Here is a 15,491-nt window from a genome sequence, read left to right on the forward strand (position 1 = left end):
ACCAGTTGGCGGATCCAGGTAGTGGAGTTGGTCTAGACCAGGCACCTTAAGGTGGTCTCCAGGTCTTGATTGGCTTGCTCCGACTGACCATTAGTTTGGGGATGGAATCTGGATGACAGGTTGGCCGATGACCCAAAACTGAGACGAGAACTGAGGATACAGTTCGGAGACCATGTCTACCGGGAGTCCATGGATCCGGAAGACATGCTGCACTATAAGCTGGGCCGTCTCCTTGGCAGAAGGTAGTTAGGGGAGAGGGATGAAATGGGCAGCCTTGGAGAACTGGTCGACTTCCATGAGAATGACAGTGTTGCCATCAGACGGAGGGAGCCCAGTGACAAAGTACAGAGATATATGAGACCAAGGACGTGGAGGGAACGGTAGTGGCTGCAGGAAGCCAGAAGGAGCTTGCCGTGGAGTCTTGTTTTGAGCACACACAGTGCATGTGGTGACGAAGGCAGAGACGTCAGGGACCATTGTGGGCCACCAGAAACGTTGTCGAAGGAAGGCTAGTGTACGATGGGACCCTGGATGACAGGTCAGCCTGGAGGAATGAGGATTAGGGACAAAGAGCCGGTTAGTCAGGCCCCCTTCGGGTCCAGGCTAGGAGCGTTGTGCCTCTAACCAGGTTCTCAATACACCAATACACAGTGGCAGCAAGGCATGAGATAGGGAGAATGGTTTCAGAGGTCGAGGGTGTGGCAGAGGAACTGTAAAGGTGGGAGAGCATGTCAGGTTTCACATTCTTTGACCCTGGGCAGTAGGATATGGTGAAGTTAAATCTGGTGAACAAGAGGGCCCACCGGGCCTGCCTGGAGTTGAGGCCCTTGGCTGTACGGCGATATTCCAAGTTTTTTATGGTTGGTCCAGACCAGGAATGGCTGCTCTGCTCCTTCCAGCCAGTGCCTCCACTCTTCCAATGCCATCTTCACTGCCAGGAGTTCTCGGTTGCCAACATCGTAGTTCCTTTCAGCAGGATTAAGACGATGGGACAGGAAGGCACAGGGATGAAGCTTCTGGTCCTGGGCAGATCGCTGGGACAGGATGGCCCCCACTCCAACATCCGAAGCATCCACTTCCACCACAAATTGACGCGAGGGGTCCGGATGGATGAGGATGGGTGCTCTTGTGAACCGATGCTTCAGGTCCACAGAGGCTTTGCTGACAGCTGGAGACCATTTGAACGGTACCTTGGGAGAGGTGAGTGCCAAGAGGGGGACCGCCAGGGTGCTGTAACCCCAAATGAAATGCCAGTAGAAGTTTGTAAATCCAAGAAATCATTGAAACTGCACCCTGGACGTTGGTTGAGGTCAATCCACTACTGCTTTCACCTTTCGAGGATCCATCTGAACATTGTCCTCAGCAATGACATATCCCAGAAAGGTGATTGTGGAGCGGTGAAACGCACACTTCTCGGCTTTCACAAACAGTTGGTTCTCCAGGAGGCGCTGAAAGACCGGTCTGACATGAAGAACATGTTCTTGTGCAGATCGGGAAAAAAACAGGATGTCATCAAGGTACATGAACACAAACCCGTTTAGCATGTCCCGAAGCACATCATTATCCAAAGCCTGGAAAACAGCAGGGGCCTTGGTGAGTCCAAATGGCATGACCTGGTACTCAAAATGTCCACTGGCTGTGTTGAAGGCTGTCTTCCACTCTTCCCCCTCGCGTATCTGAACCAGGTGGTAGGCATTTAGAAGGTCCAACTTAGAAAATATGGTGGCCCCCTGGGGAGGTTCAAAAACGGCGAGGAGAGGTAGGGGGTAAATATTCTTGACAGTAATGTCGTTAAGTCCCCGGGAGTCAATGCACGGACGCAGGTTCTTGTCCTTCTTCTCCACAAAGAAAAACTCTGCGCCGGTAGGAGATGCAGACGGACAGACGGCCCCAGTGACCAGAGAATCCTCTATGTACTCCTCCATAGCTTTGGTCTCTGGTCCGGACAGAGAATACAACAGACCCTGAGGTGGTGTAATGCCTGGGAGAAGGTCAATAGCACAGTCATAAGGATGGTGCGGGGGAAGGGAAGTAGCACGTGCCTAACTGAAGACCTCCAGGAGGTCATAGTACTCAGTGGGAACAGCAGAGACATCCACAGTCTTGCTAACGTCCTGAGGAAGACGACTTGGGGAAGGCTGTGCTGCTTGAAGGCAGTGGGAATGGCAAAATGGGCTCCAACCCAGGATGGAGCTTGTGGTCCAGTCAATCACAAGATTGTGTTTTTGTAGCCAGGAAAATACCAAAACGACTGGAACATGGGGAGATACAATGAGGAGGAACTGTATGGTCTCACTGTGGTTATCAGAAACCTATAATTGAACGGGCACAGTAATATGGGTGACTTCCCCTATAGAACGGCCGTGGGCACAGAGAGAGGCACAGAAAGAGGCTGAGTGGGAATACCAAGCTCAGAAGCTATTGTGGCATCCATATGACATTCATCAGCCCCAGAGTCAATGACCACTCAGAGAGACTTGGATTGGTCTCCCTATAGCACAAGCACAAAAAAGGGTGTGTAGGTGATGGGAATTAGGGAACTCCCAGTCTAATTCACCATAGCACTGGTACCCACTCGAGACAAGGGTTTCCTAACAGGACAGGTAGGGTAGGGTCCTGCCCCTCCACAGTGCAGAAAACAATTACTGTTCATCCTCCGTGAGTGTTCCCCAACTGACAACCTAGCTCTTCCCAACTGCACAGGCTCAGGAGTATCCAACTCACCCATCGTAGATTCACGGGAGGGCTCAGGTGGCTTCAAATCCTCTCGGAAAAGCTGCCTTTGGAAACTTCATAGATTCAAGGAGCCATAGCGGGTGCACTAGGTTGCCCGAGACCAGACCTCCTCTCACTCATACTTTCCATCAGGCGTCCATCGATTTTTATGGTTAGAGCGATAAGGGAGTCGAGGTCCAGAGGTAATTCCGAGCAGCTAGCGCATCCTTGACATCCTCAGATAATTTGTGCAGAAAATTATCAGAAAGAGACTCCAGATAGCAGGCACTCTCGGAGGCCAACGTGCAAAAATCAACCGCGTAGTCTGCCACACTAAAGGAGTTTTGACGTAAGTCAAGCAGTTTACTGACCACCTTTCTCCCAGATACTGGAGACTCAAATACCTTTCTCACCTCTGCCATAAATTCCTCCAGATGACCACAAATGGTAGATTGTTGCTCCCAAACTGCCGTAGCCCAGGAGAGCGCCCTTCCCGACATTAGCGTAATGATATACGCTATCTTCGATTGGTCTGAAGGAAACGAAGATGGCTAGAGCTCAAAAATAAGTGAGTACTGAGAAAGAAAACCCTGGCAGGCACCAGGATTCCCCGAATATCGCTCTGGAGGAGGTAAGCAGGGTTCTCAGGGAGCCGGGATAGGCTGTACCAACTCACCACAGAGAGGGAAAAAATTACTGGGTGATTGGGGTTTTTAGAGGTGGCAGGCAGCCTCTGAGATAACAGCATCCAGAAAAGGCAAGGGTCAAAACTGGGAGGACTAGAAAGGAGGACTTGAAAAATTGCAAAGGCAGGAGTACAGGAAAACCACTGGTGGACTTGGAACATACAAGACAAACTGGCACAGAGAGACAGGAAACACAGGGATAAATACACTGACACAGAGAGACAGGAGCCACAGCGATAAATACACTGACACAGAGAGACAGGAAACACAGGAATAAATACACTGACACAGAGAGACCGGAAACACAGGGATAAATACACTGACACAGAGAGACAGGAGCCACAGCGATAAATACACTGACACAGAGAGACAGGAAACACAGGAATAAATACACTGACACAGAGAGACAGGAAACACAGCGATAAATACACTGACACAGAGAGACAGGAAACACAGGGATAAATACACTGACTAAGAGAGACCGGAAACACAGCGATAAATACACTGACACAGAGAGACAGGAAACACAGGGATAAATACACTGGAGAAAACAAGCGACACCTGGAGGGGGTGGAGGCAATAACGAGGACAGGTGAAACTGTTCAGGGTGTGACAGTACATCTCTGATCTTGTCAATATCTGATATTGTTTTACTTACTGCGAATATAATCAGAATAGTCATCATCATAATAGTACATTAAAGTATCATACTTTATATGTTAATACATTACAAACATACATTTTCATTATGTAGTTCTCAAAATCTGTCCTAGACCAACCAATTTAAAGTCTATAGGTTTACCAAACGGTTAAGGGATTATAAATTAAGAGCGGTCGGATTAAGTAATTGTGAAATGTATTTGAACAAATGAGAAGACTCGTTTCATTCTCAAGAATGAGAATATCAACAGTAATGCGAGCATTGCATTGTGAAAAGCAATTACTCTCTCATGAACATGTGAAACATTCAACTAGATGAAACACTGATTAAGTTTGGTGAAAAAGTGACTGCCCGATTTTGTGTGTTGTACTTAGTCTACTGAAAATGTGCTTAGAGGTTTGAATTGCCTTTTTGATAAATCGGTCCTGAGTTTTGTACTAAGTGTTGTAAAAATGTACCATATACTTGTGACAATTGCATACAAAAAAACGGTACTATTTTAATCTTTGCTTTCCTCTTGGTCCATCATAGTTCCTGTTTGCAATCTTGAAACACCCATCAAAATAACTGGAGAGCACTTGGCCGCAAAGGAAGGTTCCTGCATTACAATCAAATGCACTGTTACCAGCTTGATGAAACATGAACAAGATCAATGGTTTTGGATGAAAAATGCAAGGTGGAATGACAACATGAAGGACTTCACTGGCACAATTGTAATCAGTAACACGAAGGCCCAAACCCCTGCCCCTGAATTTGCAGACAGAGTAAAGTACATTGGTTCTGTGAATTTTGGAAAGGTCACACAAAGCGACTGCAGCCTACTCATCAACAACCTGGAAAAGACTGACAGTGGAATCTACACATTCAGATATATAGGAAAGAATGACAAATGGATGACTGAAGCAGGTCTGAATCTTACAGTTGAAGGCAAGTTCACCTTACAGATACATCTGGATATCAATTTCCAATAATAATCCAAATAATCACCGCTATTCGATTGACAGTGTTGTAATGTACAATATGGTGTTCTGTCTCTGTCTGATGTCTTACCACTGTAGATGACCCGTGCCAGGTTAGAGTTCAGAAGTTGAACCATTCAACAGTTATAGAGTCTGCGCCTGTGACCTTTCGATGCTTCACGTCAGCGGCATGTGGATCACACCCAGAGTTCACAGGGCTTGGTCAGACCGTAATGCCTGTTCACACCTACGAGGGTAACCGTGTAAGCAGTGCGGTCAGCTTTAATGCTAGCTGGCAGGATGATGGGAGGGTGCTCTCCTGTCAACCACAGGGGACCAAAGACCAGTGTGTGAGCAAGAGCATCAAGCTGACGGTTGAATGTGAGTTCATTACTGACTTTCTAGTTCAAACTGTGTTTATCGAATCGCGGAAGTTCAGCGTTACAGCGTGATTGACATTTAAAGGCAATGTTCCTGTGTTAGCAGAGACTGCATTCACGGTAAACGCTGCATATGTCGTCTCAAATCGGGAATTACCTTTAAATTTATATCCCACAATCTGTACCGCTTCAGCGACACAGATAGAGTAAAGCGCTTGATTAGCCTTATCATAACCATTGCATTATTTTTGTTTCAAACCTTTTTTACTACAAAGAAATTACCCTACTAATTTGATTTGATATTTTGTGCATCTTGTTTTCAGAGTTGAGCAATTTCTATGATCACTTGACTTTTTTGTCTTCTCTTTAAAAGATGCCCCTAAGAAGACAACGGCAGTTGTAGATTTGTCAACTGTAAAGAAAGGACAGCCTGTCACTCTCACGTGTTCCAGCAGAGGGCACCCAAATGCTACTTACTCCTGGTTTAAAGACAGTCAAAAGACCCAATTCAGTGGAACAGAATTGTTGATCCGATCTACCACATCTACACACAGCGGGAATTACTACTGCGAAGCTGTAAACCAACATGGGAGCCACAACTCAAACGTTGTTACAATCAATGTTAAATGTGAGATATTCCTTATTTGTGTCGTCCAGATATACATTTTGTATCATAGGGAAATGCAATCGAGGAAGAATTCATTTAAATAATGTTTTAGGCCGTCTCTATCTCACATCCATGCTCACATACATTGTGGAATTGACTTTTTAATACATAGACAATGAAGGCAGCCGACACCGTTTTTATTCAATTGGAATACTCTTCTCTTTCAGATGCTCCTGTCGGAGTGCACATTGAAACAAATAAGGATCGATCTACAATCAAAGAAGGAGACCAAATCAAATTAACTTGCGTGGTGCAGAAAAGCAACCCTGAAGCACATTCATGGTCTTGGTTCAAAGACAACAACAAAATAACCAATGCTTTAAAGGAGTATACCATCAGCAGTGTACAGCTAGATGATGGAGGACGTTACTCCTGTGAGGCGAGGAATGATGTTGGCGGGGGAAGGTCATATTCAGGATATCAGATAACGGTTTCCTGTACGTCTTTTCCTGTTTTAGCATGTTCAAACACTGTACAGGGAACAACAATTATATTTTAAAATGGTATGCTGAATGTCAAATTCTTACATGCATCCAATATCAATATCAGGAACTACTCAATAATATACACAGTGCTGAATAAATTAATATACAGTACCAGTCACAAGTTTGGACACACCTAGTTATTTTTTTTGTTTTTACTATTTTCTACATTGTAGAATAATAGTGAAGACATCAAAACTATGAAATGGCACATATGGAATCATGTAATAACCACAAAAGTGTTAAACAAATCAAAATATATTTTATATTTGAGATTCTTTAAAGTAGCCACCCTTTGCCTTGATGACAGCTTTGCTCACTCTTGGCATTCTCACAGCCTGTTTCATGAGGTAGTCACCTGGAATACATTTTAATTAACAGGTGTGCCTTGTTACACGCTAATTTGTGGAATTTCTTTCCTTCTTAATGCGTTTGAGCCAATCAGTTGTGTTGTGACAAGGTAGGGGTTGTAAAGAACATAGCCCTATTTGGTAAAAGACCAAGTCCACATTATGGCAAGAACAGCACAAATAAGCAAAGAGAAATGACTGTCCATCATTACTTCAGGACATGAAGATCAGTCAATCCGGAACATTTCAAGAAATTTTAAAGTTTCTTCAAGTGCAGTCGCAAATACCGCCAAGCACTATGATGAAACTGGCTCGCATGAGGACTGCCACAGGAAAGGATATTACCTCTGCTGCAGAGGATAAGTTCATTAGAGTTAACTGCACATCAGTTTGCAGCCCAAATAAATGCTTCACAGAGTTCAAGTACCAGACACATCTCAGCATCAACTGTTCAGAGGAGACTGCATGAGACCGCGTGAATCAGGCCTTCATCGTTGAATTGCAGCAAAGAAACCACTACTAAAGGACAAGAAACACAAGCAATGGACATTTGACTGGTGGAAATGTGTCCTTTGGTCTGAAGCATGGAGTAGGAAGTGTGATGGTTTGGGGGTGCTTTGCTGGTGACACTGTCTGTGATTTATTTAGAATTCAAGGCACGCTTAACCAGCATGGCTAGCACAGCATTCTGCAGCGATACGGCATCCCATCTGGTTTGCGCTTCGTGGGACTATTGTTTGTTTTTCAACAAGACAATGACCCAACACACCTCCAGGCTGTGTAAGGGCTATTTGACAAAGAAGGAGAGTGATGGAGTGATGCATCAAATGACCTGGCCTCCACAATCACCCAACCTCAACCCAATTGAGATGGTTTGGGATGAGTTGGACCGCAGGAAAAGCAGCCAACAAGTGAACAGGATTTTTCTATTTTAACTAGGCAAGTAAGTTAAGAACAAGTTCTTATTTACAATGACGGCCTACCCCGGGAATACCTTAACAACGCTCGGCCAATTGTGCGCCGCCATATAGGACTCCCAATCACAGCCGGTTATGATACAGCCTGGAATCAAACCAGAGTCTGTAGTGACGCCTCTAGCACTGAGATGCAGTGCCCTAGACTGCAGCACCACTCGGGAGCCCATACATGGGAAGTCCTACAAGACCAGGTGAAGCTGGTTGAGAGAATTTTGAAGAATCGAAAATACATTTTGATTTGTTTAATACTTTTTTTGGTTACTACATGATTCCATATGTGCTAATTCATAGTTTTGATGTCTTCATTATTAGGAAATAGTAAAAAATAAAGAAAACCCTTTGAATGAGTAGGTGTGTCCAAACTTTTGATTGATACTATATATATATTTTTATATCTGTTATCTTTTGCAGATGTTCCAAGAAACACTCACATCACCCAAAGCGGAGGTTCCCACGACAACCAGGTGAAGGCAGGCTCTCAGCTATGTCTCACCTGTGCGGCTGAGGCCCATCCTGCCCCCAGTGTCTACACCTGGTACCACCATAGTGGAGTATTACCACATAGACTAAGCTCCATCACAGGCCCCAAACAGACCCTACTCTTGGTTAGGGTGGGCATAACAGACGAGGGGTGTTACATTTGTAGGGCCACCAATGACATCGGCACGGGACAGAACAGCAGCATGTCATGCTTCCGTGTTCTATGTGAGTATTATTCATCACAGCTGTAAAATGCTGTTCTTATTGTATAAATGCATCCAGATCTCATATCATAGCCTCCTCTTACTCGGTATCTGAGCACTGCTGTCACCTGTCAAAAAGAACAGCTAATAGATTAATAGATGTCATAGAATATATTTTGGTTAGCTTATTCATGATGACGTTTTACACACGGCAGCCTCTGTGTTCATGTTTGTGTTCATATTTGAAATGTGTATGTTGTATCTACAGTCCTCTCTGACAAACATTTGAATAGGTACAATTAAATATTTGAATAGGTGTTTTTTCAAAGCTCTCCTCCTCTCTACAGATGGCCCAACCAAACCAGTGCTTTCTATGGTGCGCACGGCCCAGGAGGGCCACCTGGTTAGTATCAACTGCACCGTGCAGAGTTTCCCAGACTCTCAGCTCACTCTGACATGGACTCCCCGTCCCTCTGTCTCACCAATGTCTAGCTCCCTTCTTCAAATGCAGCCTCAACCAGTTCTTGGGTTCCTCCAACATTCTACCAATGTTGTCCGGGGTTCTTTTAATGTTACATTCCTGCAAGGAGGGGTTTACACCTGTCGAGCCCAGAACTCTGAGGGGAAGAGCAGCACAGAGGAGGAGCTGGAGATTACATGTGAGTACAATGCATCATCGTCACCGTCATCACCGTCATCATCCTTCTATTATTATTATGATGAAATAGTCAAACATGTTTGATTTACAAGATAAACATTTTCCATTATGCTTTCTCTGCTATGACACCTACAGACAGCCCCAAAAATGTGATGGCCTCTGCTCACCCTGACACGGTCCTGACTGAAAACAGCCAGCTGGTTCTTTCCTGCACGGCTCGTTCCAACCCCCATGTCACCAAATACACCTGGATCCAGATCAGCGCAGGAGAGACCAGGGTAGTGGGGCTGGTCCAGAAGTTGACGGTGATGTCCACAACCCCATCCCATAGTGGACTGTACAGGTGCACTGCCCAGAACTCCTTAGGAACTGGGGAATCGCAACAGGTTGAAGTTAAAGTCAAGTGTGAGTACATCTCTGTCGCCGCTTTATGACAACTACCCATAGGATATACACCCTATGTAGATCTGAGAGGAATTAATAGATATTAATAAGGTGGCCAGGTGGAATTATCAATCAGAGGGCAAGATGGAGGGAGATGAACCATACTGCTTACTGCAATCCTCTCAGATCTACATTTGGGATCAGCGTCATCCTTTCAAATGGGTTCAGGTCCTCTATAACTTTCTGGAATAAAGACTTAAGTGGTCATTTGTGTAGAGCTTGAATTTCTGTTCTTCTAATACTATAACTAAAGACAATTCAACACAAGGAAAATGCAAATGCATATTTCTATTCAAATGTACAAGAATCGTTTTCTTCCATTATCTTCCATCACAGATGCTCCAAAGCTCACAAAGGTCATTCACAACATGACCAATAGGTGGCAGAGTGATGGGGGGAGCCCTGTGGCACTGACCTGCCACAGTCACAGTTACCCCCCTGTCGACAGCTACAAGTGGTACAGGCTGGTCGAGGAAAGGGAGCATTTCATCATCAATCACCAGAACATCACTGTCCACCCGGACAAGCCCGGGACATACTACTGTGTCGCCACCAATGACATGGGGGGGAAAGAATCTGGAAGAGTTGAGCTGTTTCTCAACCGTGAGTGCATAGTAACTGACAGCCACTTTGGAAAATCAATAGAGTACAGAAGTGTGACTTTTTCTGACTAACATTTTTACCTCAGTATTTCTATCTCACTTTTGATATTCATCTGAGGCCTACACTCTTAGAAAAAAAGGGTTCCAAAAGAGGTTTTCAGATATCCCCATAAGATAACCCTTTTTGGCTCCAGATAGAACCCTTTTTGGCTCCAGATAGAACCCTCTGTAGAAAAGGTTTCTACCTAGAACCAAATAGGGTTCTTCAAAGGGTTCCCCTATGGGGACAGCCGAAGAACCCTTTAAGGTTGTAGATAGCACCCTTCTTTCTAAGAGTGTTGCATATTTCATTCTCCCCCTGATATGCTACCTAAATGTATGAATCAATGATGATACAGGCCTTAAAAACCATCCTTCAAGATGCAAAATGTATTGTCTGCATACAGTAAGACAGTATGTAACAACTCATAGGTGGCATTGGCATTTAAAGTCACAGTTCCACACAAAATGCCAAAGACTGTAGCCAGAGTCTGAATGGTCCAATATTGATCCATTTCTCTTTATCGTTACTCCTCCCTCTGTTCTCTCATCGCAGGAAGTGTCTTCCATGTCCTCTCTCTGGTCCTTCCTTTCTGCTGTGTTCCGCTTGTTCTTTTACTCATCTTTCTGGTCTACAGGTGAGTCCTCTGTCAACACTTACTCACTTCACTCCTCTTATTTATAAAACACATATATTTCTTAACCATACGTATTGACTACAGTTAGTAATGACGGGAAACTCACCACAACACCGTTTGTGTGAAATATCCACTTTTTGTTTTGCGTTTTTCAGACACAAGAGAATCAAATCGATCCATCAGGGGACATCACATAAACTGCCTTGTTGTGTTCACTTTGGTTTTCTGGTACTGTAACAAATACTGGATTATTCTCTTCTATTTATTCTGTAGTTCATTTTGTGAAAATCCCTAGTTAATTGTACGTGTGTGTGTGTGTGTGTGTGTGTCACCGTCAGGGCTGGCGTAATGGCACAAGTGAGAACCTGGTGAGCGAAGGGGGTGCAGCAGCATCAGACCCCCCGGGGAGCAGCAGAGATCAGCTGTACCACCCAGAGCCCCTGCCCCAACCGCCGCATCCCCATCCCAGCAGGACGTCGGGTCCAGACAGCACGTAAGAGCATCAGACATGTTCTCACACAGACAAGATCACACTGTAAACAAACACACATAAGCACCCACGTTTGTATTCACACGTGCACACAGAGACACACAAGTCTGGATGGGCAGACATACGCAAGTCTCAATGAGACCATTTAGCAGGCCTCCCTCACATACAATGGGATTCCATTATACTAGTTACTGTGGATCACCACTACTTTCTGTCTCAGTTTGAACATCTAAAGGACGATATAGACCTGTGTCTACTTGTCAGTCTTGGCAGAGTGATTCAATTGTTGTTTTTTTTTCTTCTTTAAAGGTCCACCTCTGACATATACACTGCATACAGTGTTCTGAAGGTACCAGGTGGAAAGCAGGTGAGAGAAATCGAACAGTGTTGTTGAAGGGATGAAATATGGAGGAGAGACGGCCTTTATATGCTGTATATACTGTAACTCTACAGTTTACTCAATCAATGACTATTACAATCATTCAGTACGTCAAAAATGCCTGAGCGTAGTGGCAGGTAGCCTAGTGGTTAGAGCGTTGGGCCAGTAGCGAAAGGTTGCTAGATCAAAACCCCAAGCTGACAAGGTAAAAATCTTTGAGCAAAGCAGTTAATCCACTGTTCCTAGGCTGTCATTGTAAATAAGAATTTGTTCTTAACTAACTTGCCTAGTTAAATATAAACAAATAAGTAGCATATACATTGTACAGTAATGAAGGGATGAACTAACTATTTCAATTCTTGACATTCTCTTTAATGCATTCCATCTCATTTATTCAGGGTCTTTCACCAAGCCATCCAATCAGAAACAAAGATGAACACACTGGACACACGCAGGAACCTGAAGTCAACTATGCGTCGCTGCAATTCAGGGGCCAGGAGATGTAAGATTGAACATTTTTCTGAGAATGTGGGGAAGGCAGATGAAACCAGGATAGGTTCAAATTAAAACCCATCACATTGGCCTCCTGAGTAGGGCAGCGGTCTAAGGCACTGCATCGCAGTGCTTGAGGAATCACTATAGACCTGGGTTCGATCCCGGGCTGTGTGGCAGCAGGCTGTGACTGTGAGACCCATGAGATGGCGCACAATTGGCCCAGCATTGTCCGGGTTAGGGCAGGGTTTGGCCGGCCGGGATGTCCTTGTCCCATCGTGCTCTAGCAACTCCTTGTAACTTCCGGGTTAAGCGAGCAGTGTGTCAAGAAGCAGTGCGGCTTGGAGGATGCATGGCTCTCAATCTTCACCTCTCCCGAGTCCGTATGGTAGTTGCAGCAATTGGACAAGACTCTAACTACCAATTTGATATCAATTATAATAATAAAAAACAAATCACTTCACATTTGCAGTGCGGTGTCCATTTTAGGGGACCCCCAGGCTCAAGCTGAGGCTGAGGCTGTCCTAAAATCAACACCGTACTACAGTACAATAGAGAGCATTCTTCAGTCATTCCAAAAGGTGAATGCATATGATGTGGGAAAGCATACAAATGACCTCAAATACATCATAAATTGATATTTCCCTACCATAATGTAGTAATGTATTGAAACCACTCATGTGAAAATGACTGTAGTAGTCGACCAAAACGTACGTAGGGAAATAACCTGATGAGACAACAGATATGAGTCAAACGCTTACAATGACACAACTTGTCTTCCAGGGGTAGCTTGGGTCCTAGAGACCAAGCGAGAGAGGATGACGTCTATGCTAAGGTTGGCAAGCCAAAGCTGAAGGAAAAGGTCAGTCAACCGTAATAACAAATGTGTAAACCAAAACAATGGGCAACATCACACATGGGCCCTTATGCCATGAAGTTACACTGTAACGTCATTGATCACCCGAATGTCATTATTCAGCTTTACACTGTAACTGCAGCTAAGATAGGCCTGCATATAATAATGAGTGAATTTAAAGGAAGCTAGTCAAATTCTGCTTCAATTGAATTATTTGTATAGTTACTCTGTAACTCTGTAACCACATGAACTGAATATAAAGTTAAACTAAACATTGCGAATGGAAACTTTGAAGTTACAAAACTCCACTGTTACTGAAACAGGATATTGAGGTAAGAGTACACAGAGATCCTGTAAATGACGTAATTCTATTTGTGGTGCATCTTACATCATAGAAAATGTGTAGTAGGAGAAATACTGATGTAAAAAAAGCAAGAGGACATTTTAGAAGGATGTTTGTTCAGACAGTCCAGCAGTAGCAGAAGGGGGTATCACAGCCGCAAAGAAAATGGGAAAATTACTTAATGTTGTAAGGGTTTTCCTGTGGTGAAGGAGAGGCGGACCAAAATGCAGCGTGGTGGTTATTCATGTTCTTTAATAAAGGAACTATACATGGAATAACTAACAAAACAATAAATGTGCGAACCTAAACAGGACCTAAACAGTCCTATCTGGTGCAAACACAGAGACAGGAACAATCACCCACCAAAACACAGTGAAACCCAGGCTACCCAAGTATGATTCTCAATCAGAGACAACTAATGACACCTGCCTCTGATTGAGAACCATACTAGGCCGAAACATCGAAATACCCAAAACATAGAAAAACAAACATAGACTGTCCACCCCAACTCACGCCCTGACCATCCTAAATAATGACAAAACAAAGGAAATAAATGTCAGAACGTGACAAATGTGTTTTACTGGACCTTGATGTTAGCACTTGATAGTTTGGAAAAGGCAAATGAACTCATACAGCGTTAAGATATTTGATAAGAATAATTTTGAAAAAAAATATGACTGCCCAAGACAATAAATATTCTCCAGATTTACAAAATAGCAACATTCGAGCTGCTTCATTTGTATGAATCTCTTTCTATATTCAGACTAATAAGTGCAATGACTACGAGAACATTAAGGAAGTGTGTGCTTCGAAGCCCACCATCGAGCCAAACATGGACACGGAGACGGGGAGCAGTGAGGATGACGTGGAGATCAGCTACTCTGAGGTCATGTTCAGAGCAAAGCCAGGACACCAGACAGTCTGTAGTTCTGACCCTCGCCACCATAGGGCAGGCCACAGCAGCAGCTCAGATGAAGAAGACTACATAACCCAGTAGTCTGATGTTAAAATATAAGAGGAAGTTTCATTCATAGTCCAAAAAAAGTATTAAGGTTTGTTTGTAAATAGTTGTATCACACCTACAGTACCAGTCAAAAGTTTGGACACACCTACTCATTTAAGGGTTTTTCATTATTTTTACTATTTTCTACATTGTAGAATAATAGTGAAAACATCAAAATTATGAAATAACACACATGGAATCATGTAGTAACCAAAAAAGTGTTAAACAAATAAAAATGTATGTTATATTTCAGATTATTCAAAGTAGCCACACTTTGCCTTGATGACAGCTTTGCACACTCTTGGCATTCTCTCAACCAGTTTCATGAGATAGTCACCTGGAATGCATTTAAATTAACAGGTGTGCCTTGTTAAAAGTTAATTTGTGGAATTTCTTTCCTTTTTAATGCGTTTGAGCCAATCAGTTGTGTTGTGACAAGGTAGGGGTGGTATACAGAAGATAGCCCTATTTGATAAAATACCAAGTCCATATTATGGCAAGAACAGCTCAAATAAGCAAAAAGAAATGGCAGTCCATCATTAATTTAAGACATGAAGGTAATTTAATCTGGAACATTTCAAGAACTTTGAAAGTTTCCTCAAGTGCAGTCGCAAAAACCATCATGCGCTATGATGAAACTGGCTCTCATGAGGACACGCTACAGGAAAGGAAGACCCAGAGTTACCTCTGCTGCAGAGGATACGTTCATTAGAGTTAACTGCACCTCACAGCCCAAATAAATGCTTCACAGAGTTCAAGTAACAGACACATCTCATCATCAACTGTTCATAGGAGACTGCATGAATCAGGCCTTCATGGTCGAATTGCTGCAAAGAAACCACTACTAAAGGACACCAATAAGAAGAAGAGACTTGCTTGGGCAAGAAACATAAGCAATGCACATTAGACCGGTGGAAATCTATCCTTTGGTCTGATGAGTCCAAATTTGTGATTTTTGGTTCCAACTGCTGTCTTTGTGAGACGCAG

At 43.8% G+C, this 15,491-nt stretch overlaps 1 protein-coding gene across 1 annotated transcript in view; it reads left to right on the forward strand.

The window, feature by feature from the left end:
- The window catches only part of si:dkey-24p1.1 (uncharacterized protein LOC556718 homolog), a 32,219-nt gene extending 17,547 nt beyond the window's left edge, over nt 1-14,672 (forward strand). Inside the window, exons 3-17 of the mRNA XM_036973692.1 lie at nt 4,594-4,989; nt 5,121-5,402; nt 5,775-6,029; nt 6,236-6,505; nt 8,289-8,582; nt 8,908-9,219; nt 9,354-9,623; nt 9,999-10,265; nt 10,860-10,941; nt 11,097-11,169; nt 11,280-11,434; nt 11,741-11,798; nt 12,209-12,312; nt 13,086-13,164; nt 14,265-14,672. Of these exons, the coding sequence (XP_036829587.1) occupies nt 4,594-4,989; nt 5,121-5,402; nt 5,775-6,029; nt 6,236-6,505; nt 8,289-8,582; nt 8,908-9,219; nt 9,354-9,623; nt 9,999-10,265; nt 10,860-10,941; nt 11,097-11,169; nt 11,280-11,434; nt 11,741-11,798; nt 12,209-12,312; nt 13,086-13,164; nt 14,265-14,498 (3,131 nt within the window). The 3' untranslated portion in view covers nt 14,499-14,672. The remainder of the gene's footprint in view (nt 1-4,593; nt 4,990-5,120; nt 5,403-5,774; nt 6,030-6,235; nt 6,506-8,288; nt 8,583-8,907; nt 9,220-9,353; nt 9,624-9,998; nt 10,266-10,859; nt 10,942-11,096; nt 11,170-11,279; nt 11,435-11,740; nt 11,799-12,208; nt 12,313-13,085; nt 13,165-14,264) is intronic.
- Nucleotides 14,673-15,491: the final 819 nt, after the last annotated feature.

Source organism: Oncorhynchus mykiss, chromosome 3 (assembly GCF_013265735.2).
Source record: "Oncorhynchus mykiss isolate Arlee chromosome 3, USDA_OmykA_1.1, whole genome shotgun sequence".
Classification (NCBI taxonomy): Eukaryota; Metazoa; Chordata; class Actinopteri; order Salmoniformes; family Salmonidae; genus Oncorhynchus; species Oncorhynchus mykiss.